The sequence below is a fragment of the Vigna unguiculata genome, chromosome 1, assembly GCF_037176805.1.
Source record: "Vigna unguiculata cultivar grain cowpea cultivar isolate G323 ecotype 2 chromosome 1, ASM3717680v1, whole genome shotgun sequence".
Taxonomy (NCBI): domain Eukaryota; kingdom Viridiplantae; phylum Streptophyta; class Magnoliopsida; order Fabales; family Fabaceae; genus Vigna; species Vigna unguiculata.
In genome coordinates this window covers 27929478-27954662 of record NC_140792.1, presented here as the reverse complement: position 1 = coordinate 27954662, position 25185 = coordinate 27929478, and the positions used below count along the sequence as shown (strand labels likewise).

General features: G+C 30.6%; 2 protein-coding genes and 2 pseudogenes across 2 annotated transcripts; all 4 read right to left on the bottom strand.

The window, feature by feature from the left end:
• Positions 1-3577: 3577 nt before the first annotated feature.
• LOC146888833 (uncharacterized) lies at positions 3578-4462 on the bottom strand (annotated as a pseudogene).
• Positions 4463-4846: 384 nt separating this feature from the next.
• LOC114189838 (uncharacterized) lies at positions 4847-7268 on the bottom strand (annotated as a pseudogene).
• Positions 7269-10422: 3154 nt separating this feature from the next.
• Positions 10423-11915, bottom strand: LOC114164661 (xyloglucan endotransglucosylase/hydrolase 1). Its single transcript, XM_028049402.2, has 4 exons — positions 11634-11915; positions 11389-11489; positions 11048-11241; positions 10423-10928 (listed from the first exon to the last, which is right to left on the bottom strand). The coding sequence occupies exons 1-4, from the start codon at positions 11818-11820 to the stop codon at positions 10529-10531; spliced, it is 882 nt and encodes a 293-aa protein (XP_027905203.1). The 5' UTR covers positions 11821-11915; the 3' UTR covers positions 10423-10528.
• A 3749-nt stretch (positions 11916-15664) lies between these two features.
• Positions 15665-17093, bottom strand: LOC114177905 (putative xyloglucan endotransglucosylase/hydrolase protein B). The gene is given in 3 exon segments (XM_085670854.1): positions 15665-16556; positions 16654-16754; positions 16850-17093. Coding segments are annotated over 3 exon segments (903 nt in total). The 5' UTR covers positions 17037-17093; the 3' UTR covers positions 15665-15941.
• Positions 17094-25185: the final 8092 nt, after the last annotated feature.

The following is a 25185-nucleotide window of genomic DNA, read 5'->3' as shown; positions in this document are numbered from 1 at the left end:
TATCAATTTTTATTTTTTGAAATTTAAAAACATTCATTTTTTTAATTATTTTTCTTAAAATGAACTCATTTAAAAAGAAAAAGAGAAAAGAGTCCTATCCAAATTAATTCATCCTTACTTTAATTTCCAAAGTAGCTAATTCACTATTCACATGTTAAGAATTTGATCTCAGAATCAAATTCTCAATTATAAACAATCTCTATTTTTTTCATTTTTTTTATTTATTAAAATAATTTTTAAGAAAATTGAAATTTGATAAAATTCGAATTTCAATCGATCTTTTCAATTCCTTTTACAAATGAAATAAAATAAAAAGGGTGTACTTCACATTGCGAAGTTCGAATTCTCAACATAAACAATAAATATATATAGTTTCAAAATTAAAATAAGAATTGATTTATTTGAGTAAAAAAATTTCTAATAAATTTATACTTATTTTCACCTCAATGCTCAAACTATATTTATTGATTGACAGAATAATTCACTTGTCCTATATGAAAAATATATGAATAAACACATCACCATGTGTCTCTAATCCGTGTTTTTTTTTTCAGTAGGTAGAAAATAAATTAACATTATATTTAAGAAAATATTATATGTCAAATGGTTAATGTTTCTTGTTGAACCAAAACACAAGTAATATATGTCCAAAGAAAACACTTCTTTGCATTAAGCTCTTCTACAATGTGTCAAATTTTCTTATTCGACTCACTAAGATTCTACACTAACAGTTGGGATGTTCTCTCCAACTGAGTACGTTTAGGGTCAAAGTGTTGAGATATCTGCGATGACACTCCAATGTTCAAGTTAAATATGTGTGTAAGATAACAATAAGTATAATAATGAATACCTAAATATTACTTTGTGAATACTTTTATTTATGTTGTTATTATGAACTTTTACTTGGATGAACATGAATTACCTAGGTCAAGACCCCTTTTAGGTAACTTGACTTGTTTACTTAATCCTTGATTAATTGTGTTAATCTTATTATGGAAAATCAACATGGTCTATATATATGTTTTATTATTATTGAGATGATGACAATTAAGATGATGTCATATTATGCTAACGAGACCATTTTGACCTCATATAATATACTAATCTTTTATGAGATATCTTAGGCTTTGTTCTTATGGGGGGTGGATATGGGGGAGAGTGGAAAGATGAATTTGTGTAGATTTGAGTGCATGGATTTTTGTGTTTTTTTGAGTGAATTTAGAGAGTAAAGTGAGTGTATTTAGAGATAAATTTTATGAAAGTTAATGAGAGATTTGATTGATGTGATAGATAAAATTAATTGTTAAAATAGATATATTTATTAAGTTACCATAATACCCTTGTGGAAAAAGAGATTAATTTTTTGAATTGATGTTCTTAAAATAATTCCTAAATTAATTAATTTTAATCATAAAAATAATTAAAATTAATTGAAAAATGAAAAATAAAAATTTTTAACTTTTATTAATGTAAAAAAGTACTACAATAAAATGTTAGTTTTTTCTTAGTTTTATGTTTAAGAATTTTAATATATATTGACATGACCAAATAATTTAAAGCATAGAACTTACGAAAATGTATTTTTGACTTTGTAAAAAAACTAGAAATTGTCAACAGAATGTAATGAAAATACAACTTAGTCCATAGCATACGAAGTCCAAAATAAAGTTACATAGAAGAAGTCTCACATGTAATGAAGTTCGTACATAAAATAAACATTACACCTTTCGTTCATATAACATAGTAACCTATTCATCCGGAAACGTATCGGCATGCCCATAATACGTCTTGTATGTAATGGGTGGGAACAAAGACATTCATAGCACCGTGTGAATAGGTTGACATCTTCAATGTTCATAGCTGATAACATGTCAAATATCTTTCGTTCGCTATATTGAAATGAAGGCTAACAACGACTAAGACGAATATACTCTGTGATGAGTTTGTTTCTTGATTGAAGTGCAACTCTTTGGCGATCTATTGCAACAATTAATCTTCTATTAAAGATGACTTGATTCCTCTACGAGCTCCATTATTCTCGGGTCCATCTAATTTAACACACAAAAATGAATTGGAGTTATCAAGGAAGAACAACAAGTAGTTTATAAAATATAAAATATAAAAAAATGAATAAAATTTATTGCATGAAAGAGTAGGAGAATACAAGTCACTCATCTGAGTCGTCATCCCTGTTACGAAGGTGATAAATCTCGTTAACAGTGGAATTCACTTCACTAAAACGTCGTTCGACATCTATGGTCAATGTTTGTAACCTAGCTTCTATTTGTTGTACTCCTCCCCATATTTGAGTTAATAGTTCCTGACCTGTGGGGTTTGAAGGTTCCACCATATTTTCTACATCATCATTCTCTTCGTCATCACTATCTTCATCCATTGGACTTTGTTCTATTCCTTGTGTTGCGTCATCATTACGAACACGAAGGTGCTGCCATTGACCATTGACGTGAACTATATTCAACTTCTTCAAATTTTGCACTGAAAATCGGTATCTTAAAGATATAGTCGTGGTTGTATCAACCGAAAGATCCACACCAGCATATTGCATGATTGCAGTTATCAAAATTCCATATGGAAGACCTGTCTCAATACCATTGCACTTTAACATGTTTTGCATGATGACATATGGCCAATTAATTAAGATGTCACTTTTCAAAGCCCATATCATGAAAATGTCATCTTGTAAAACCTATGAGATATTAGTCATCCATGGTGTCAAAAAGTGCATTATCACGTACTGTAATAGTCTATCATTTATTTGTAGGACACCTACCGTCTTCACTTATTTAAAACGGGCACTTGCTCTAACCATGGATGCCAAAGCCATGTCTCGGTTATAGTTCAGGTCTCGTGGCACCTCTGGTAGTGAGATAACTTTCGACCTTGATATTTCAGACCACAAATTTGAAACCAATCAGATGGTTTCAGTCTAATTTTCTTCTTGTTGACCTTACTCATCAAATAACCAGAGATCTGTAGATTTGCGTAAAACACCTTAGTTAGTTCTGGAAAGTACGAATAGGATAATGTGACATAATTTGAGAGGCCTTGAAATAGAAGGTGTTGATGGAAATAAAGCCCAGAATCGATAAATGACTCTAAGTTCATAATTTTGTGCTCTATTATTCTTCTATGGTAATAGTGGTTCCCATAATTTTCCATTTGTTTGACAGTGCTGAAATATCGTTTTTTATCAAGTACGTCTTGCACGGTTGGCCTTTTTTATGAGGGTGCTTCCTCTTCCACTGCTACTAATTTATCCTTACGAACTTTAGGTCTATACTTTGATGATGAGGAAGCCATGACAAATCACACTTTAATAATAAAAGACAATATGATTAGTCACATAAATAACATTCCCAAATTAAGAAGATGGAAGATTAATAAAGTAGTCAACTTCAACATTAACAAAGTGAACAGTTAATTGCATTCAACACATAATAATAGAGTGAACATACCAAATTAATATTACAACAACACCATAATTAATTCCACACAAAATAAGAAAGTACTTAAACATAGTCAATATACACACGTGAATAGAAATGGTCGTAAATGTCTATCCACTACGGCCAACCATCATACTATATAACTTATTAAGTCGAAGATGTTGTGGCATTCCCATAAGTCACTTTGTATGAGTCGGATTTGAGCACAGGTAATCATAACATTGTTCTATAAGGCTTTCCTCTTGGATATTCATACTTGACAGCATTTCCCAAATATCACTTTCTGTATATTGGAAAGTCGAGCTCCGCTTCATCATGCCAACCTGCTCATTTAGAACCTCATTACATTTCTCAATGGCGATGACTTGGTGCTCGTCAATTTTTGACATCTTTTCAAAATGTGAGTTTCCGGCACTCATGACCTTCATGAATCCATCGAGTTTGGTGGTGAGCTTGTCAAATTTAGAATCCACAATGTCAATCATCGGTGTTTTTCTTTTATATCCTCGGGATGATATGGTTGCACCAGACGGTACAAAAGGAACACTTTGGGTCGGGCCCGGACTGTACTCATCCATGGATGGTGGTGACGGTGGGTAGGGCTCCCCACGTGGTTCATACCCTGGAGGCTCAGGTGTGTACTCCATTTCATCATTCAAATCAACCTTTATACACCTTTATTGGCGAATCCGACTAGCTTGTGATACAGTTCTTACCCCTACACCAGTTGCCCTATCTAATGAGCATAATTCCTCCATGAGGTCGTAATGCCTTATAGGGGTAGTTCGCCACTTCGTTGCGTGAGGCTTTGACTAAAATTGTAAACATATTGTCATAAAAGAGGGTTAAAATCATATTAGCTGCATGCCAGTATAAAATAATAGTGTTGTTGTTTGATATTACTTGCAGCAACTCATCCTATACTTCGTTTTCAGCCTCAAAGACCTTTGATATGTTGTTCCATGCAAATCCACTAAGGGAACAAAATAAGTCATGGACCTCACGCCACTTCTCCTTCAATACTTTTTGTCTATTCTTAACATTGTTTTTGTTAAGATTCACAAACCCAACTTCATGGAGATTAGTTAGTATGTTATTGTAGGCTTGGGTTGTCTAACTTCCATCCACCCATCGAGCTTCATCTAACATGGAATTCAAGAGTCTGTGGTCCATCTCCTCTGTCTATTTAGTGAATTCACGTCGTCCCACTGAGATTGCAAGTCCTTTCCCCTTTTCATTTAGTACCTATTGGAAGTAAAGGTAACTAAAACATAACATTTTATAAATAAAATTAACAACATACATTACTTCACCATAACTATATAACACACATTAGTCACTGATATCTGCATTTCATTAACAAACATTAATACATCAACTTAATTGTTCTCATAATCTATCCACATTCGATTAGCTATTTCATCCCTTAAATTACAACCATGTTTATAATCATCCTCAATTTGCTGCGTGTTGCCACCATCTTGATGTTCTTCAGTCAACTCTTTATCCACCTCATCAAGCAAGGTTGGATCATGGTCAACGGATCGTAGAAAGTTGTGTAAGATACAACAGGCTAAGACAATATGTGTCATTGTTTCGAAACAGTAATATGGTTCGGTTCCACTGCCTATAATTGGGAAACATTTTTTTAACACCCCAAAAGTTCTTTCTATAACATTTCTGAGTAATGAGTGGCGATGATTGAACAATTCTCATGGATTTTGTGATCCTTTCCGACTGTACTCTTTAAGATGATATCTCACACTTCTGTAGGGGGTCAAAATTGATCTTTTAAGCATAAATCATGCATCCCCGAGATAATATTTTCCTACATTATTTGACACACACCGGTTATCAATGATGTATGTTGGATGTCAAAACAAATAAATAATTGACTAACCTTCAGGTATGACTAACGAATAATCTCTAGAAAGAGCATTTTTCAATATCCTTGAATCGGATGTTGTTCTCTCCCAGCCAACCAATACATACGTGAACTTCATATCAAAGTCACATGCGACGAAGACATTTTGTGTTGGCTAATCTTTTCTTCCTCGAAACCTTGGAGCATCAGCTCTTGGAACTCGGACTCGAACATGAGTTTCGTCAATGGCGTCTAAACAATCCTAATTTTTGGCAAATTCAAAATATTAGCACATTGTTTAAAGAAGGTCCCATTATTGCAAAATGAATGCGTCTTTGGACAGATTTACCTTAAAGTATGAGTAAAATCGACTACTGCCTTGAACATGGGGATGAACCTCGGCACCACATGGGGAAAAAAATCCCACGCTTTGATTCTTGACATTATCTCCAATAATGTGGAGAAATTTGGCAACTTGTTCCTCGATGGTTGACCTAACCACATTGTTCACTAAGCTAGTTACTCTTAGGCGGTTACATAAGTTAATAAATTCCTCTGGTCCCATGCGGATAATGTCACAACATAGATTAGTGTGAACTAAATATGACATCAACTGGTCTCTACGACAGTCTTTGTTTAACAAATACTCATTAATAGTATTTGTTGTGCTTGCCATATTTAGTATATAAATGCATGCGCAACAATGCATAGCATTGTTAATGCAGCTAAGGCCGAACGCAATTGTAATTAACGATGTAAACGTGTAACTAAAGTTCACACCCATTACATCATCCACTATATCTTCATCGTCCAAGTAACTCATATCTAATTCTTCTTCCATCTAAATTAGCAAATAATAAAAAATAAAATCAACTACTATCATAACTCAAAAAAATTAAAATTACACAATTCATTTAACAATCAAATTAATATGAATCAATTCAAAACATCACATGTATTTCTTACATGTTTACAATATCTAAAATTTATATTCCTTCACGTATAAATGTTACCAACTAAAACATCAATACGAACTTATACACATTATATTTCATATGGGGTTAAAAAAATTACCTCACGAGGCCTTAAAAGCATACCAAATTGGCAATGGAATTGGGAAGAAAAGGAATATCACAACACCAGAATTCAACACCAAGCATGAACTAACAATCCAGTAACAATCACACCACAACAACAAGCCTTTATAACCAACCTAAACCATTATATAAAGCAAACATGAGACTGGTCTCCTATAAACATATGCAATTAAAAAAATCAGTTATATTTTCAAATGCAAAGAACAACTTCACTTGGCCACGAATTAGAAGACGAAATACACAAGAAAAAATCATGAATAAAGAATGGAAGAGTTCATGTAACCTGTATCAACTCCGACCAACCACCTTCACTAGCTATGGAGGCCCACAACTCTGGCAACTCGTGACCTGCAACTCCGTAACGCGTCCACCTGCAAAGAAACCAAATAGCGTAAAAAAAACTCAACTCCAACGAAGAAATGAACAACTTCGGCCAACCACCTTCACCAACTATGGAGACACCCAACTTCGGCAACTTTGGCGACCTGCAAGCAACTCCTCCACCTGCAAAAAAAACAAAACAGAAACATCAAAAAACATTTAAAATACCCAAGGACACTGGTGTCGTAACCGGTGTCATTCCCTTCAATGCTAAGGCATTGGTTACATAACCGGTGCCATCCACACAACACACACTTGCAGCACCGGTTAGCTAACTAATGCATATCACCACCACGCCACCACCTCGTGCAACCATAACCCACCCCTTCATCCTCTTCCTCGCCCACCACACCCAACCACCTCATCTTCTTCCCCCTCCATGATGGACTTAACAATCACACACACCATAACTAACCTCTCAAAACACGATCTACGACTGCGAGCACCACGAGCCACCATTCACAATCACACTGTTGTGGCCAATTTAAAATGACCTTCAAAATTACACAATGCATTGGACTTGAGGACGGAATCTCGTCAATTGATCAGGGAATCTTGCTCAGGAATCTCGCAGAGGTAAGGAATCATGGCATGTGCTTTAGTTGCATGGAAACGTACGCACAAGGTCATTTTCGTCATTTGCCTAACATTATCGCAATATCATCACAGTTTTGAGGGGATGAATTAATCCATCCATCCCCAAATACATTCTCCCACATATGCAAAAATAATTGAAAAGTACCATTCACACAAACAAATGATGTGCTAGATCCGAGAGTTTATTGTGTAAAAAAAAAAATAGTTAGGTATAATTTCGACTACATAGAGTATACTCAATATAAAAATATTATGTATTATAAGATACTAAATGAAATCTAAAAACAACCGATTCAGACAGGTCTATACTAAAGACTCTTTATCAAATACTTACCATAATAAAGAACATTGATGATATATAACTGATTTTGCCCTTAACAATTAACCTCCAAGGCACCGACAGATAGAAATAATTTAACATTAGAGATGGATTGGTGCATAATAATTGTAAATTGAAGGCATGTTAGGTGCAGAAGTTTTGGTTATTCGTGTTGTTTACTTTGAAGCTTTTGTATGAAAGGTGAAAAAAGTGATGGGCATGGTCCACCACGTTTGAATTTTGACCATCAAATACTATAGGTGGCAGACAACTCCTCCATAATCCACATCCATGTCCACCAATCTAACTTCCCAAGATAACTCCGCAATCACGTGCTTTGTTTTATTTGATTTTTTTGTCTATGAATATATATTTTCTTTTTTATCATTTGGATTCAAATATTTCAATTAATTTTCCATATTTTACTATTCAACTTTTAAATCATGTAATGATATCATATCCGTTATTTAATATTAAATAAATATAAATATATTAAAAGTGTTCAGGATGATATCATGACAGTAATCATCCTAACATAAATATTATCTATTATGTAACTTAGAGATTTATTGTAATTTTATACCTAAAAACATATAAAACAGAGTTAAAACAGAGTTAAAAAAGAAAAAAATATATAAATTATCTGTAATAATAATATTTTAATATATTTAAAACTAAAATATTATTGTACAATAACTCTACATATCTTAATATTCAATATTAAAAATAATTTATATTTATATTTGTTTTTTAATTATATAAATCGTCATTAAAATTTAAGTTATAGCAAAATCACTTATTTGGTAATTTCAAAACAAAGAAGTGTTTATTCTCGGAAAATTTTTAATATATTTCTTTTACTTCCAATTCCTACTTGAATTCTTGTAAGCTATAAATGTAAGTTGAATTTTATTATAAATGTTTACCGTAATAAGACATATTATCTCCATCTAAACTAATATGAACTATTCATATAAAAATATGATACTATCTTTAATATAAATTTTAAGACTTTACTTTCAAAATAAAATTTTAAAACTTTACTATTTGTGAGTTTTATTTTTCTTATATATTCCAGAACTTTATCACTTTGGATATGGATACAGTAGGGATACGAGACTTTCAATTCATGAATAATAGTTTGTAGTAAGATAAAAGTTATCTGTCTTTTACAAATAAACCAAAATCTTTTTTATTTTTTGTAAATGTATAGGTCAAAATTAAATTGTTAAATCTATAAACATCAAATCTCTGTTGAAATATTCAAATTTAGCGTAGTTTTCATCTCCTTATCAAACCGTTCGTCGCGGCTTCAAATAGTGCCACTGTGCAGGACACAATGGGCACTGTTTAAACATTTTTCATTCTAACTAATGTCCTAATTCTTTTCTACATAGTCAAACTTCAACCCATTACGAGGAAGGTTAAAACGAGCCACTCACAAAATTTATAAATTTTCACAACAAAACATGGACCTTTTTTACTTGGTTACAATAGCAGCTACGATGTAACTATAAGATTTTTGTTTCTTTTGTTTGAATTTATAAAAACTGTGTCATGTAGCAGTTACAACTACACCGACCATCTTTGTCCACAATGTTTCCTGTGTTAAAAAATTTAAAGTTTCAAAAGATACAGTCACATTTTAAAATCTTAATTTTATCTGTCCTAGCTCATGCTTTACTCATAATACACATTAAAAATGCATATGTCCACGTGCCAAAGCGCAAGCAAACCACGTTAAATATCGAATAATGATGCTCCAGACAGCCTTTGAACTTAGTCAAAACTACTGGTCTTAATCTTTAGAAATTATTACATTTTTTATGAATAATATAATAAATTTTATATAATTTTTATTTTGCTTGTCTTCATTTTCTGTATATCAAAAGTATTTATGTATCGTTTCAATCAACACTGAAAACAGAATTTTAAAAGTCAACAATAACGAAGGACTCACATTTTAAGATAATTCTGTTAAACTAACTGTTTATATTAATTTGTGTAATTATATTAGAAATGAAACACTTTCATTTTAAGCAATACTAGTTTAATTGATTTTCCACTCATTTTTAAAAAGAAAAGAGTAGTAATTTATGTACCCATGTCGAAACAAATAAAATAAATTTCTCAAACAATTCCCTCGCTTAAATTTATTGATAAAAAAGTTGAAGAATCCATAATAAAATATTTTAAACAGAATGTGCATCGAAATAACACTTCAAGTTTCAAGTTTCAGATCATTCCACGGACTTAAAACCAGAAAAAATTATTAACAATTTTTCATTCAATATTGTAATGCTAGAAAAAATTATTTACTGCAAGCAGAGTTCTGAAATGGCCATCACATGGGGTTCGCCCAGTGGTGCCACGTTAACGGGTCCAGTGTCTTTTCCGCATCAAAAAATATTGAATAGCACCACTTTTACTTTTAACATTTCCGGGACCAGAGATCATAACGCAGATCTATGATTCACCTAGAAAACCGAAAGAACACAGATCTCTACAAAAAAATACAACTGGCTCTGCAACGGATGTCATTATTATCACCAAGAACCAATAGAATAAACCAACAACAATAAACAACAGTAATAATACCACAAACCAGTGGCTGAACTTCAAAGGATAAACATGCAGATTAAAACCTTTTTTTTCTTTAGTGTGTTTATTTAATAATTTCTTTTTATCTGAACCAAGTTTCAATCCATAAATAAAGTGGCAATGCATAGATTTGACGTGATATAAAATTGTACATGGAAGTGAGAACAATGTGGTGTGGTAAAAGTAAATGGTAAGTGAAAATTTAAATGTCGCGGTCTCTTCTGCATTCAGGGGGGAGTTGAGGGTAGCGTTTTCTGTCAGTGCAGTAGTTGTAGATGGTGAATTTCTGACGCACCCATTTGAGTCTCTGCCATTGAGCAGCGTCAAGGTCACGGAACTCTGGTTGGTCCCACCATCTCTTTCCCTGCGTGTCGCAGAACTTAGCGTTCACTGAGGCCTCACACCCATCGATGTGGAACCCCTTGTACGCTGCTATGAAAGGGGCTTTCGACCAATCTGTTTTCTCCAAACCACCCCTTGTGGCCCAATCATCGGCATTCCACAAACTGTTGTATATCTTCATAGGTTGGTCGAATGGAAACTTCACTCCCAAGTCCTTGCTGTTCTTGAACACCCTGATTGGAACATCGTCCACAAAGAACCTAAGAAAAACACACCCCCACACTTCGATTAAACTTTCTTTCTACTGTTAGAGATTTGCAAGGAATGGTGAGAAGTGAAAAGGGTTTGGAAAAGGATTTGCAAGGAATGCTTTGCTTACACAATCTGATACAAGTTCCAGAGAATAGAGTATCTGTGATATGCTTTTGTGGGATCAAACCAGAGATAGATTCTTTGCTCTCTGTCACCCTTTCCTCCGGTGAACACATTTGTTTGCAAAATGTAAGGTTGTCCTGTTCTGTTCCCCAGGAACTCAAAGTCTATCTCATCGTGCTCCGCGTTTTGAGAAGATAACTGCAGGTTCCAACCATAACAACAAAGGTCACATTCACTCACTCCACACAAACTAGTTTTCAGAAGATAACACAACAAACTTCACATATACTCCTCACAGACAAGGTAAAACTTTAAAAGAAAAAAAAAGAAACATTTTGCTCTTACATAGAAAGCAGTGACTGTGCCAGCTGAATCTCCAGGAACCATCTTTATGTACATGCTGAAATGGCCAAACAAATATGAGCCTTTGGACTGAAAGCCAGTACCTGTACAATGTTGTTTGGAAAGCTGTTATATGATTCAAATCTTACTTTTAACATAGCTAAAACAGTGTTCAAAAACATGAACACATAACTTGAACTCAAAAGTATGACAGTGAAAGTTGAGTATTTTGGCCAAACTGTGCTTACCAGTGTACTTGTCAAGATGAAGCTGAATCTCGGAACCACCATTGAAGTATTTGATGTGATCAAAAGCCCATGTGGGAACGTAGTTTCTACCGAATTGTACATCCACTGGCCTCCTAGGGTTGGCACAAACTGCTGCAGAGGCCAGAGATGCCAATATCAGACACACGGTCCACAGAGAAGAACCCATTTTCTGTGTTTATCGGTTTGTAGAACCTAATGGCTAAGAAAAGGGTATATATAAGCATTGCACCTAGCCCAATACCCTTGTTCCTCTCTCTTTCCCTCTACTTTCTATCTTTTTAAATATTCAACAGAAATTTATATTTAATTCAATAATACATGGTTCATCATTTAACAAAACGATCAAGTTTATGCTAGTAATAATGATTAATGATATATATATATATATATATATATATATATATCTATATTTAAGATTTGTTTTTATGTCAGATGAGAGAGAGGTGAAGACAAAGAATCATGCATTTTGCTTTAGTTAGGATTTTGTGTTGGAAACAACTAATTGAGAGACTATTACGCGTTTATTTAAATTGATTGCTAGCTAATCTTTGTAATCATCAATCTTTTTCAGATTATAGTATTGTTGTTTACAATAATGATAAATTTTCGAAAGTATTTTAGGCTATTTTTTGTGGATAACTTCGTGATTATGTAACTATTTCGTGGCACTTGGTGATTATTTACTCCGTTTATATTAACAATATCTCCTTCGGGTGGCTCGTTGCAAATCAAAGAGGTATGTTTTAATTTTTTTTATTATATTTATATATTTTTTTTAATATTTTTAATGGATAAAATTGACAAGATAAGATTTAAGTAAAAAAATATAGATGAGTTTTTCTGTGTACAAAATAAGTGATAAGTTCAGTGTATGTAACTTTGTTGTTTACAGTGAATTGTTCTTTTTATTTCTTTATTAAAACGAGTCAATAATTCGTTGTAAGATAATTATGAATCTCTGAATACTCATATCATAGAATCAATTATTAATGTCTAAATAATCATTGTAAGTTTGTTTTATTTTTAGATTTACATTTACCTTTTTATCCCCTTCACTGAATTTTTACTATCTTATCTTAACTTTACCTTATTAAGTATTTAAGATACTTTATTATTATTATTATTATTATTATTATTATTATTATATATAAAAGTTAATAATAATAAATTTTTCTTTTCAAATTATAAACAATAATAAAAACATGTATTATTAAAAAAATATTTTCTATCAATTTTATTTTGAAAATTCTTTTCATGAAAAATACTTATAATTTTTTTATGAAAAAACGATTATCAACTTTTTTACAAAATATTTTGTATAAAAATTTTTTTGAAAAAAAAATTATATAAAATACTTACAAATTTTATAATTTTATAAAAAATAATTATTTAAAAAAATTAATTATCAATTAAAATTATCTAACGGTGATAGAATAAATAGATATTATTTAAGAAATTTAAGGAGTTATTACTATAATTGAAGTAAATAAACAAAAACGAATTGAAAACAAACATCAAAATTATCACGAAATCATGAGAAGATGACCAAAGACTTTTAAAGAAAAGATTAAACTGGGTTGTCTTCCTAATATTAAAAATCCTATCTTGAATTAAGAAAATATGTATTTTTCCCTTTTTAGAATTTTTAAAAATTAAAATTATTGTTTGGTTCAAAAGATATGAATAACTTTATTTAGAACTTAATTTTTGGCACAGGCACTCTTTAAATAAGTGTCATGCCTCTCTTGTAGACCGGTCCATTGAAGAAGAAATTAATTAAAGTGAGTTATTTGTCTTTCCAATAATAGAGGTATGAACATCTCCCTTTAAATTACACCTTTCTTGAAAACATCAAGTGGTATGCTCATAATCTTTTAATCTTTTTTCATATTTTGTTTTCTTTAGTTAATTATGTTTATCCTGTGATCATTAGTCTTTGAACCAAAATGGGTTTTATACATGAAATTTGATTTTTTTATGATTATTTCCTTTCTTTTTATTCTAATCAATTTCTATCTATTGACATGTAGTTATTATATTTTTACGATTTATTTTTTTAATTTTCTCATTTGTTCAAAAATGTATTTCATTCTCATTTATATGTTTATGTTTTTTTGTTAGACATTTATGATTCAATTAGTTGAATTTTATTCTTAAATCATTCTAAAATAACTTGTGGAGGGATAATGTTTCTCTGATTTGAGTACAAGTATTATTGAAAATCCCTACAAAACAAAATAGGGCACAAAATCCTCTCCTTCAAGGAATGTCAGCACCATAGGTGGATTTAAAGGTGGTAAAACTTCTAACTATGAAAAAGACAATTCTCTTTCAAGAACTCTCTTGAAGGATTCTATTAACCATCAATTTTATTAAAATGACTATGAAAATCAGTTTATAATCACATTGAGTACAGAAATAATTCCTGATTATTATCCTTCTTAATCTCTCTAAAATTAAGAACTAAAATTATTTTTTATTATAGCTTTTAACTCTAAAATTAATGTGATAATAAATTATTTGTTCATGAAACCTTCTGTAAATAGTTATAACAAATCATCAAACACTTCTTAAGATGTTGTGACTTATGCTTGTTAATCAATGATGGACCACGAAGGGGCCATGCCCCCAATTACTTTTTATATTTATATAATTTTAAATATATGTTTTAAAAATTAAAAAATTTTAATATATTTTACATATTTTATATTCTTAAAAAAAATGTATACATTATATTTATATATAAAGAATTTTCTTTTTTTCTATATTTACTTTTCAATTTTACCTTTTAAATATTTTTTAAATAAAAATAATTATTTTAATAATATTATCTTTTAAATGATATTTTTTTTAATTTAACCATTTTTTGTTTGATTATTTTTTTCAAATTAATTATTATAAAACTATAAAAATTATTTATATTTCATTTTTATAATTATAATAATAACAATAATTATCGTTTTATTTTTGTTAGTATCATAAAAAAAATTAAAAACAATGTTTTTACTAGTTTATGTAAAAAAAAATGGAATTACTCTTTCAGTTCCTATTTTCATTACAAAATATCAAGTTGGTTTTTCAGTATTTTTTTTAGTCTCAATTTAGTACCGATTTTTGAAAAAAGATGCAATTTGGACATTTTTCGTTAAATTTCTTGAATTAGATCAAGTTTTTTCATCAAAATTGAAGTTGTGAATAAGGATAATTTGCTTTGTTTGTGTAATTGACATAATTATAGTGTTAATTTTGATAAAAAATTCTTGTTCCACTTTAAGAAATTTAACGAAAAGGACTAAATTGTAAATCAGGACCAAATTGAAACTAAAAAAAATTAGAGAACTAACTTGATTTTTTGGACGAAAACATAGACCAAAAGAGTAATTCAATCAAAATTTTAACACCCCAAAATATTGATCGAAGATCCACCGAGGAGGCTTAAGTTACGATTTCAAGTCTCAAAAATACAAATCCTAACATGGTTTATGAGTTGAAAACATTATCGTATGGTCTAAAATAAAATCTTATATGATGATGGTTTTGTAAAACTATTAAATAATTATGGATTTTTGCAATTCTTTACATATTGTTCGTTATGCAAGAAAAAGAAAACACATATTAACATACTAGTTTATGTTGATGACTTGATTACTACACATAATAATAATAATAATAATAATAATAATAATAATAATAATAATAATATCGGTGCATTGATAAGATGTTCAAAATTTGCACGCTCTAACTTAAAAAAGGATATTAAGATACTATTAAAAACCTTATTTTAAGAATATGAAACATATTTATGTACATATTTTTAATTTAATCTTTGTATTTCATATAAAAGTATATATGATTAGAAGGATGTTTAGGAGAATAAAGATTATCTACAAAATATATAATGAAAGTAATATAAGAAACTGATAAATACTTTTTGATTAATAAAAATGAATATAAACTTCATACTAAAAGGAGCAAATTAAAATAAACAGAAAGGACCTCGAGATCGGAAATGAATGCAGCAACAAGCTGTTGTTGTTACCATTAAGGAAGAGAAGATGCTTTAAGTAGAATTATAAGAATTGAATATTACATTATTGGCGATAGCAGGTATAATAAGAATAATAGAATTACATAACATACACATATTTTTATTATAGAGTTTCCTCAGTATTGAAACCCAACGCCTTAATTACACATTCCAAACAATACAATGGTAATAAATAATGGTAGGAATAAAGTATTGTAACTGGTAAAATGATGAATGCAGCGAGAGAAAGTGATGAAAATTTAAATGTCACGGTTTCTTCTGCATTCTGGTGGGAGTTGAGGGTAGCGGGTTCTGTCAGTGCAGTAGTTGTAGATGGTGAATTTCTGACGCACCCATTTGAGTCTTCGCCATTGAAAGGAATCAAGATCACGAAACTCTGTTTGATCCCACCATCTTTTTCCCTGCGTGGCACAGAACCTAGAATTCACCGAAGCCTCACACCCATCAACGTGAAACCCCTTGTACGCTGCTACGAAAGGAGCTTTTGACCAATCGGTTTTCTCCAAACCACCCCTTGTGGCCCAATCATCAGCATTCCACAAACTGTTGTACACCTTCATCGGTTGGTCAAACGGGAACTTCACTCCCAACTCCTTCTGGTTCTTGAACACCCTGATTGGGATGTTATCCACTAGAAACCTGTGTAATCACAAAAACATCCTACTCTTTTATTACTTCTGTCTCTGTCTGTTACTTCTGTTACTTTTATATCCCAAAATAGAATTGAAGTACTTACACAACTTGATACATGTTCCTCCGGTGAACACGTTTGTCTGCAAAATGTAAGGTTGTCCTGTTCTGTTCCCCAAGAACTCAAAGTCTATCTCATCGTGCTCCGCGTTTTGAGATGATAACTGCAGGTTCCAATCATAGAAAATCAAACCAAAAAGGAATAACTCATATATATATAAATATATAATCTATTGTACTAAAAGAAAAAGATGTGCTTACATAGAAAGCAGTGACTGTGCCAGCTGAATCACCGGGAACCATCTTTATGTTCATGCTGAAGTGACCAAACAGATATGACCCTTTTGTTTGGAAGCCAGTGCCTGTTCACATTTGCATGAATTAACATGAAATACACCAACTTTGTTAGAACTAGGTCGATAACAATAAGGCTGAACTTTGTTCATATGTTACGTACCAGTGTATTTGTCAAGAAGAAGTTGAATCTCAGAACCACCATTTAAGTATTTGATGTGATCGAAAGCCCATGTGGGAACGTAGTTTCTGCCAAATGGAACATCCACTGGTCTCCGTGGGGTGGCTGAGAGTGCAGAAGAGGTTAGAGAAACCAAAAGAAGACACAAAGTCAACAAAGAAGAAGCCATGTTAACGAGAGAAAGATGAAAGTGTTGTGAAAGTCTCTGAGGCTAATGGGAATATATATATAGACTCATGACATGACCCTGCTTTGGAAGTTTGCTTCTTCATTCATCTCTACCACAGGAATTTTGTTTCTGTTCATTAATTAGGTACATTTCTGTTCATGATTATGAACTTGGAAAGCTAGAAGTAACAGGTGTCATCACGATATTACGCGTTTATTACACCTTTTAGATCGCTAATTAGCAATGATTTTCTACCTAATGGGACAAGATTTTTAAAATCTTATAATATGTTTTGGATTTGGATCTTGTGATATATATATTTCCTATATAAGTAGCCTATTTTTAATTTTTAATTTATTACTGAAGAATATTCTTGATTTGAGTTTTAGATTAAAGGAACAAACTAAGAATGCGAAAGGAAATAACAATAACAAGATCAAAATAGATTGGTTTTACGCATATAAGAACCTATATTTAAGGATAAATATATGTGTGTGTGTGTTGTGTTTAATAATTAAAAAATTATAAAGTAAGAAAATGAATTTATATTATTTAAATAAAAAGAGAATGTATTAAAATATTGAGATATTATCATCATTATATTATTTATTATTATTGATGATTATTTATTTTATTTTTGTCATAAATTATTATATTTAGAAGATATATTGTTAGTTTAATGACTGCAATTTTATTTTAATTATGTAATAGTGTCATATGATAAGTATTTTTATTGGTGATTTGATAAATAAAAAAGTATTTCTTTAATAGTAAATTTTATTAGAAAGTGCTTAATTAAATTAAAAATTTATCTGGAAAATGTGGTTGAATTTAAGTAAAATTGAATTCTATAAACATGTAAAATGAATTTCTTCTTGATATTTACGTGTTCGAAAACATACTTATCAGTAACCATTTAGAATTAATTGTATTTTCATCCTCTTAAAATTTTCCATATGTGATTTTTGTTTACTTTTTTTATTTTGTGCACTAAGTTTCTTAATTTCTAAATCTAAACAATTTTAATCATGTATTACTTTATTATTCTTTGAATCATGTTGCTTTCATTTTGATATATGACAATACACCTAATACTAAATGGATTATTGCACATATTTATTAATGTAATACTGGCATCTTCACCTGTATTCTAAACTTATTAATTATAAGTTCGTTTTAGAAAAAAAAATGTTTTAATTAATATTTTTATAATTAAAATTAAAATTAAAATATTTGATAAATAAATTTATTATCTTAGTTTTTAATATTGTTTTTACTTAATTGTAATTCTGGTATTCATAATTTTATAAAACTTGTAATTTTTTTTGTCCATACTATTTTCTGTAGTTTTAAGCCCCTCGATTTTTAATATTCATAACTTTTGTCTTTGGAATTTTTTTTAATATCATAAATTTTCACATCGAAGATAATTAATTTAGAATATATAAATGGATACAAACATCATTTTATATTAATTAATTTTGTAAGGTTGATTTAGATTTAAAGTTTACTCCTTAATATGGTGTCAAAACTAAATTAGAGTCTATCTTAATGAATTTGATGTTTGTTGGATCTATTGTTACAAACATTCATTAATATTTAATAACACACATGTATATTGGAAAGTCCCACATAAACATATTTGTAAGATTAAACTAAGCTTTAAAGTTCACTTTTTAACATTTACACAATTTTTATCTTTTAATCTTTAATTGTCGATAATTCTGTTCAATTTTAAGATCAATTATCTATAACTTTTTGTTAGTTTAAACATAATACAATAAGATTGGGTAAACTATTTAATGCTTGTGGTCTTTTACAAAATTGAAAAGAGTACCGATGCAAAGAAGTAAAATTTGAATAGAAACTTTAGGAACTAAAATTAAATTTTTTATAATATATAAAATCCAAAATTACAATCAAATATATATTTCTATCATGAATATAAATATACACTTATTCTTTTTTCTTCTTCATTATATCTCATCATAGATCTCTATTTTCTTCTTCATAGCAGTTAAACTATATTATTTATTTTCGTATTTTTTGCTACAATCTTTATTTTAAATCTTAAGAGTAAAATCATTTTACTTTTTGAATTATAATAATAATATTTAATAGTAATTGAATTTTATTTTCATAATGGTCATACTTTAAAGGTTAAAACTTTAATTAATTCATACAATAATAAAATATATAACATATTTATGATATACACTAATCAAAGTGAGTCACAGAATATAGTAAGAAAAAAAAAAGGTTTTTCACACTCTACCTCATGGTTGTCCGTTATCACACTAACCATTAAGCTATTTTAGTATGTTAGGTATTATAGTAAATTAGTCTGACATTTTCTTATAGTTTTCATATTAAATTTATTTTACTTTTTATATGATTTCTTATTAAGCAGTATAAAGGTTTTAAAACTGATGAAAAACGAGTGATAGTATAATATATTTTTTTTAAATATGACAAAATATTATTATTTCAATTTAAAATAATATGAATATTATAGTATTAAAACCAATAATATAGCATAACTGAGTCGAGAAAAAGAAATAGGGCGATGGAAAGAAAAGGGAATGGAAATGAAATGAAAGAGAAAGAAATTATGTGTTTATATTTATTAAACATATACAATTATATATGATGATAAATTTATTTATTAAATAAATTTATTTAAATATAAAATTATAAAATTTATTTAAATAGCATATTTATACGTAAAAACTCAAAATCAAAACTACTAATTCGACAAAATTATTTAGATTTTTAGAGAATGAAATATTTATATTAGTATTTTATTTAGAAATAATTTTATAATAGATAAAAGAATGAAAAGTTTGTAAATAAGTTATTAGAGTTTATACTTGATAAAAAAAATTATTTCTCTAGAATTTTTATAACTTTCTCAAAACTTTTAAGTTGAGAAATTATTTGTTTTTACAAAAAGCGTATAGCTGGTAAAACATCAAGATAGTTTGAATATACTATTGATCGGTGTAATTGTTTAATTCTCTATTATTGATTCAAATTTTCTTATTAAAGGGGTGCTAATCAATAGAGGTCTAAACTAAGGTGGTCCAAGGACTCAATTGAGACCTTTGGTATTCTCATTTAGATGGCTAGTAGGCATGTCACTTCTAAATAAGGAGAGTTAATTAGATAACATTTATTAATTGCATATAGTTTTAGATGTGTGAATTATGGTGGGAGTTGAAATGGTGTGTATATTAAAAATGTTAAAATATAATTTCTTATGTAACATCCTATTTAATAGTTTTTCACACTATCAAAAAAACATTATATCATGATCAAACATAGCAGATAGTAGGGATAACAGTTATATACACATAGTGTATAGATCGGGTACAATCATCCAAAATTTTGCCATAAGAAAAAATCCTGGAAGGTAAGAGTAGGTGCATAAAAGGCCTAAACTACTCATCAAGTTAAGATTCCACAAAATCTGGCCCAAAACTACTACAGTAGTGAGTAAGGGTCAATTCCTGCTCAGAAGGGGGGCGTCATCATCTGGATTAGGCTCTGCTCACACCAACGATAGGCGATCATAGCAAAGGAGAACACATAAGAACAAACAACATAAACAGAAAGGGTAAGCTAATTGAAAAAGGGGAAACATAATGCAAAACATAATATAACATCATTCATAACACACAGTTCAATAATTAAAATTCTAGACTCGATATCCGGATTGTGTAAGCGACATTGGAGCTCTTGGTGGCTTGCACCTGTAACGGTTCCCAGACTCTGCAGAGTCTAGACACAAGGAGTTATCACCCGACTGTTCCCAAGGTAAGTCCCCTTCGCGTCTAGGACTGGATCAAGTCCAAAGACTAGGACCTCCTGCTACTCCTCACGACATAATCCATCCTACTCTATTTGAGCGTGAATGATTATTGGAGTTTCAGGATACCAACCAATATGGATTCCACATGTCCTTACACACACTAATCAATTCACATGAATTTCCCTTGAAATTCTATTCCAGCCACCACTCTATATAAATCATACTCATATGATTTCATCATACAACACATTAATCATGACATTTCAAGCATATAAGAACTTCCTTGCATAAAACCACATTAAAACATGTCAATTTACTCTCTAAAACAGAAGCTGAGTTGTCTCACTATAGTGACTCTCGCTTAAGCTAGACATTTTAGCCCAGGCGAGAAGTCATCTCGCTTAGGCGAGTCAGTCTCGCCTAGGCGAGGCTCAAACAGTGGCAAAGGTTAAAAACTGGGCGAACTCTCGCTCAGGCTAGACTGGCTCGCTTAGACGAGAGTATCTCTCGCTTAAGCGACTCCAGCTCGCTTAGGCGAGACTTCGCACAGTATCAGGGACAAGCTTTCTGATAGTTTCGCTTAGGCGAGAGCCACCCGCCTAGGCGAAAATACCAGGTCACTCCACTGTTTTCACATGCAAGAACACTGATTTCAGGGCAAACTATGATCATACACTCACATATACGTTTCAAGCATCAATTCAGCATACCAAACTTCATACAAGCATGATTCACGGCTTAAATGAAAAAAATTTCAGTTAGCTTCCCTTACCTTTTTAAAATCTCCACTAGCAAGACTCTAACACAAGGGCACCTCAATTCCTCAACCTAAGGGGCTAAAAAAAACATAAACTCAGAGTGAGTACAAGGCCCTACTTCGGTTTTGGTAAGCATTGAACTCCAGAAATTCCAAAATTGGAGAGAATTGAGTAAACCTGAATTTGACTTACCGGGAGGGGAAGATGACTCAGCTAGAGGAGGAGTTCTTCTCCTGGTTCCAGGTCTAGCAGCTGTAACAGAAGGGAGGAGTGATTAGAAAGGGGAAAATTGAACTCTTTGTTTTAGAGAGAAGGTTGTGTAGTTGGTTCAGAGGGAAGGAAGACAGTGAAGAGTGGAGTGTGGTTCTGTGATATTAGTTGGGGAAGAAGAGAGTGTATAGAAAGGGGAGAGATAGTGGGTCCTCACATCTTACATCTACCTAAAGCTCTTGGAAAAATAATAGAATGGTTATAAAATTTTACAAAAATGATATAACAAATATTTGGAGCTTGGTGTTCATTGCATTTTAAACATATGTAGTATATGGGTTGTAATTGATTTTTCCACTTATGATGAAATTGGTGTTTTTGGACTAGTACATAAAATAGTGAACTACCATTCAAGTGATAAGTTACCATTGCATGCGATGCTAAATGTTGTTCAAGCACAAATATGAACACTTCAGCGATTGAGCATATCACTCAATTATGACTTGAGCAAGAGATATGATGAGACAATTATCTCTTCTCTAGAACAAGAAACAATTGAGTCTTGAGGTGTGATAAATGCATGGGTTTTTGAAACATGTTATATCATATAACTATGTATGTGTGGAGCTTGAGCAATAAGAGAGGATGACGGTCACTTTGGAAACAAGTGAACGAGCTCAAGAGACCAAACTAACTCTCTCTTCTCTAGAATAGGTGTCGCTAAAGTTATGAGAGGTTGTTTTCGCAATTGAGAATTATTTTGTGTGAGGTTGCTTACATTATACCATAAAGTCTTCTAATTCAAACGTTGAATTGAAGCTTGAGATATAAAAGAAAATTGTGGAACCAACTTTTTCTCATATAGAGTAGGCTGCTCAAGTGATGAACAATTGTTTAGGCAAGGAAGCTTTCTTTTGTGTGCGGAGCAAGTATGCTTTTGCATATGATGGTGTGGGATTTAAAAATTGGTAAGCCTAGTATGTGATTTGTGTGTATGTATGATGAAGATGGTGTAATATTATGATGATGTTTGTTAGATGTGGATATTTGTATGATGTTATGGCTAACTATGGTATTGTTAAGAGTCGTAATATATATCATTAAAGAAATGTGATATTCTTATTTCATGAGTTATTTAAATTATAAGCATTAAAGTATTAGGTGATGAAAACCGAAAGGGAGTTTATCCTAAAGTACGTGAAACATGATGAAATTTTTGATATACTTAAAGGTGTTACATATGTTTAGTATGAGTCCTTTGAAGACATAAGTGTGACAAATTACTTTGAACATTGAGATGCAATAATTATTTTTGTTTTCTTAAACAAAAGTGATTTATATATATTTTAGTGTAATTTGTTTTCTATAATTAGAATAATGTGTCACTAATATATGTATACAATAAGAAAATTGTGTATTATCGATATACACAATTTGTTAGTAATAACAAAATTTTGCCAGTAAATCAATAAATTACTGACAATCAAAAAGTCATTTGTGAAGTGGTCGTCAATAAATTCTACTGATGGATTACGAAATTCGTCAATATTACTAATGACCACAAATTTCTTTGTAAATATATGTCAGTAATTACCAACAGATTCTAACCGTCAATAAAATTGATAGATAAAATTCATAATTAGGTTACTTCTTCCTCCTCTTCTTTTTCTTTTTTTTCTTCTTTTTCCTCTTGTCCTCCTAGCCACATCTCCACTACCTTTGCGTCCACCGTGGTCGTGTTTATCGTCGTCACCTCTAGCTCCTCCTCCTATTTCTCTTTTTCTTCCCCCACCTCCTTCTTCTTTAACTCCGATAGCCACTAAGGTTGCACCTTTGCATGATCATCGAGTTGTGTCATAGTCGTCACGTCTCCACTGCCACTACCAACTCCAACCTCCTCCTCCTCCTTTTTTCTCTTCTTCTTCATCTTATTCTCTTCTTTTTCTCATCCACCTCCCCTTAATATATAAAAAAATTCATCAAACATGGCGAAAATTTGCCATAAAAAATTGACTGTCAGATGTGTCACCAACAAAAACATTCGTTTATAAGACAAATTTTTATTTATAGGCAGATCTTGTTGTTGATGATTTAAATTCTAAAATTCATCAGTAGATTTAGGTTTGCATATGAATTTATTTCTATAGATAAAAATTCATCAAATAAAAATATTAATTATGTAGGATAATTTTTTTTTTTTGTAATATAATTAGAATAAATAAAAATAATTCGTAATTTTTATTTATTTATTGGCAATGTTAGTTGTTAGTGGGAGGAGTTGAACTCACAAGCTTTCTCATTCTCTTTCCAAAGAGAGGGAGGAAACATTATATCTCCAAGTTGTTAAGTTGTTAATGGAGGTAGTTAAACCCATTACCTTTCTCACCCTCCATCCTAATTTTACCACTAAACCAATCTTATAAGTCCTAACATAATTCATAAATAATTAAACTTTTAATCAATACATTTAAACAATGTATTAGTATGTAGACATAAATTACCTTGACATGACGGCTTATGTTAGTATCACTTGCACCTCTTGTAAATATGAAAGTGAAAATGGAACGCAAAATGAGATATGAGTGGAAATCTTTAGTATGTTTCGGATACCTAAAGAGTTATACAATCTTTTCCTCATAAATATTCAGTTCAACTGTATTTAAGTTGAGGTAATTGATATACATTTGATTGGACTTATTTGAATAAAAATTTTCATAAAAATTTTACAATAATAAAATAAAAATTTAACTTTCATAAAAAAATTTATATATAAATTAATAAAACAAGATTTTTACTATACAAAATGAGGGAATTATTGAATTTACAAATTAGTTTATATATAAAGTAATTTTAACGTATAACTTTTTTTAAGAAATTTAGGACACTCTTCAATGTGAGAAAGAAACAACATTTGCAAAACAATATAAAAAATGATTAGATTTACAGTATATAAGATACAAACCTCAACTTATAAGCTGAACTAGTTTTGTAATGTTAAGTTATACTTAAAATCAACTTATTAAGATGATATCAGAGTTATCTATAACATATTCTAATGAGATTTGATGTTTATTAGATGTATCATCTCATATGCTATAGGATCACTATTAATATCTAGTCTCGCGTTCGAGATGTACATGTCCTAACGTGAGGTAAGTATGTTGGAAGTTTGACATCAACTAGAGATAAGATATATTTACTAGTCGATTTGATACGGTTGAATTATGCTTGAAGTCTATTTAAGAAAAATCATAAATTTATATTATTTTTTTGGTGTAATTGGATTTATAAAATTGAAATTGGAGGTACTACCAAGAAATTGTTATTAATTGTGAAGATGCATTTGGGAACCAATAGAATTGGCAGCAAA

What these genes read in the sequence shown, in the direction of transcription:
- LOC114164661 (XM_028049402.2), bottom strand. Translation starts at nt 11,820, where the DNA reads ATGGGTTCTTCTCTGTGGACCGTGTGTCTGATATTGGCATCTCTGGCC. An exon ending in GCACAGTCACTGCTTTCTAT is followed by an intron (nt 11,242 to 11,388) that starts GTAAGAGCAAAA and finishes TGGAACCTGCAG; the next exon opens with TTATCTTCTCAAAACGCGGA. An exon ending in TGGAACTTGTATCAGATTGT is followed by an intron (nt 10,929 to 11,047) that starts GTAAGCAAAGCA and finishes TGTTTTTCTTAG; the next exon opens with GTTCTTTGTGGACGATGTTC.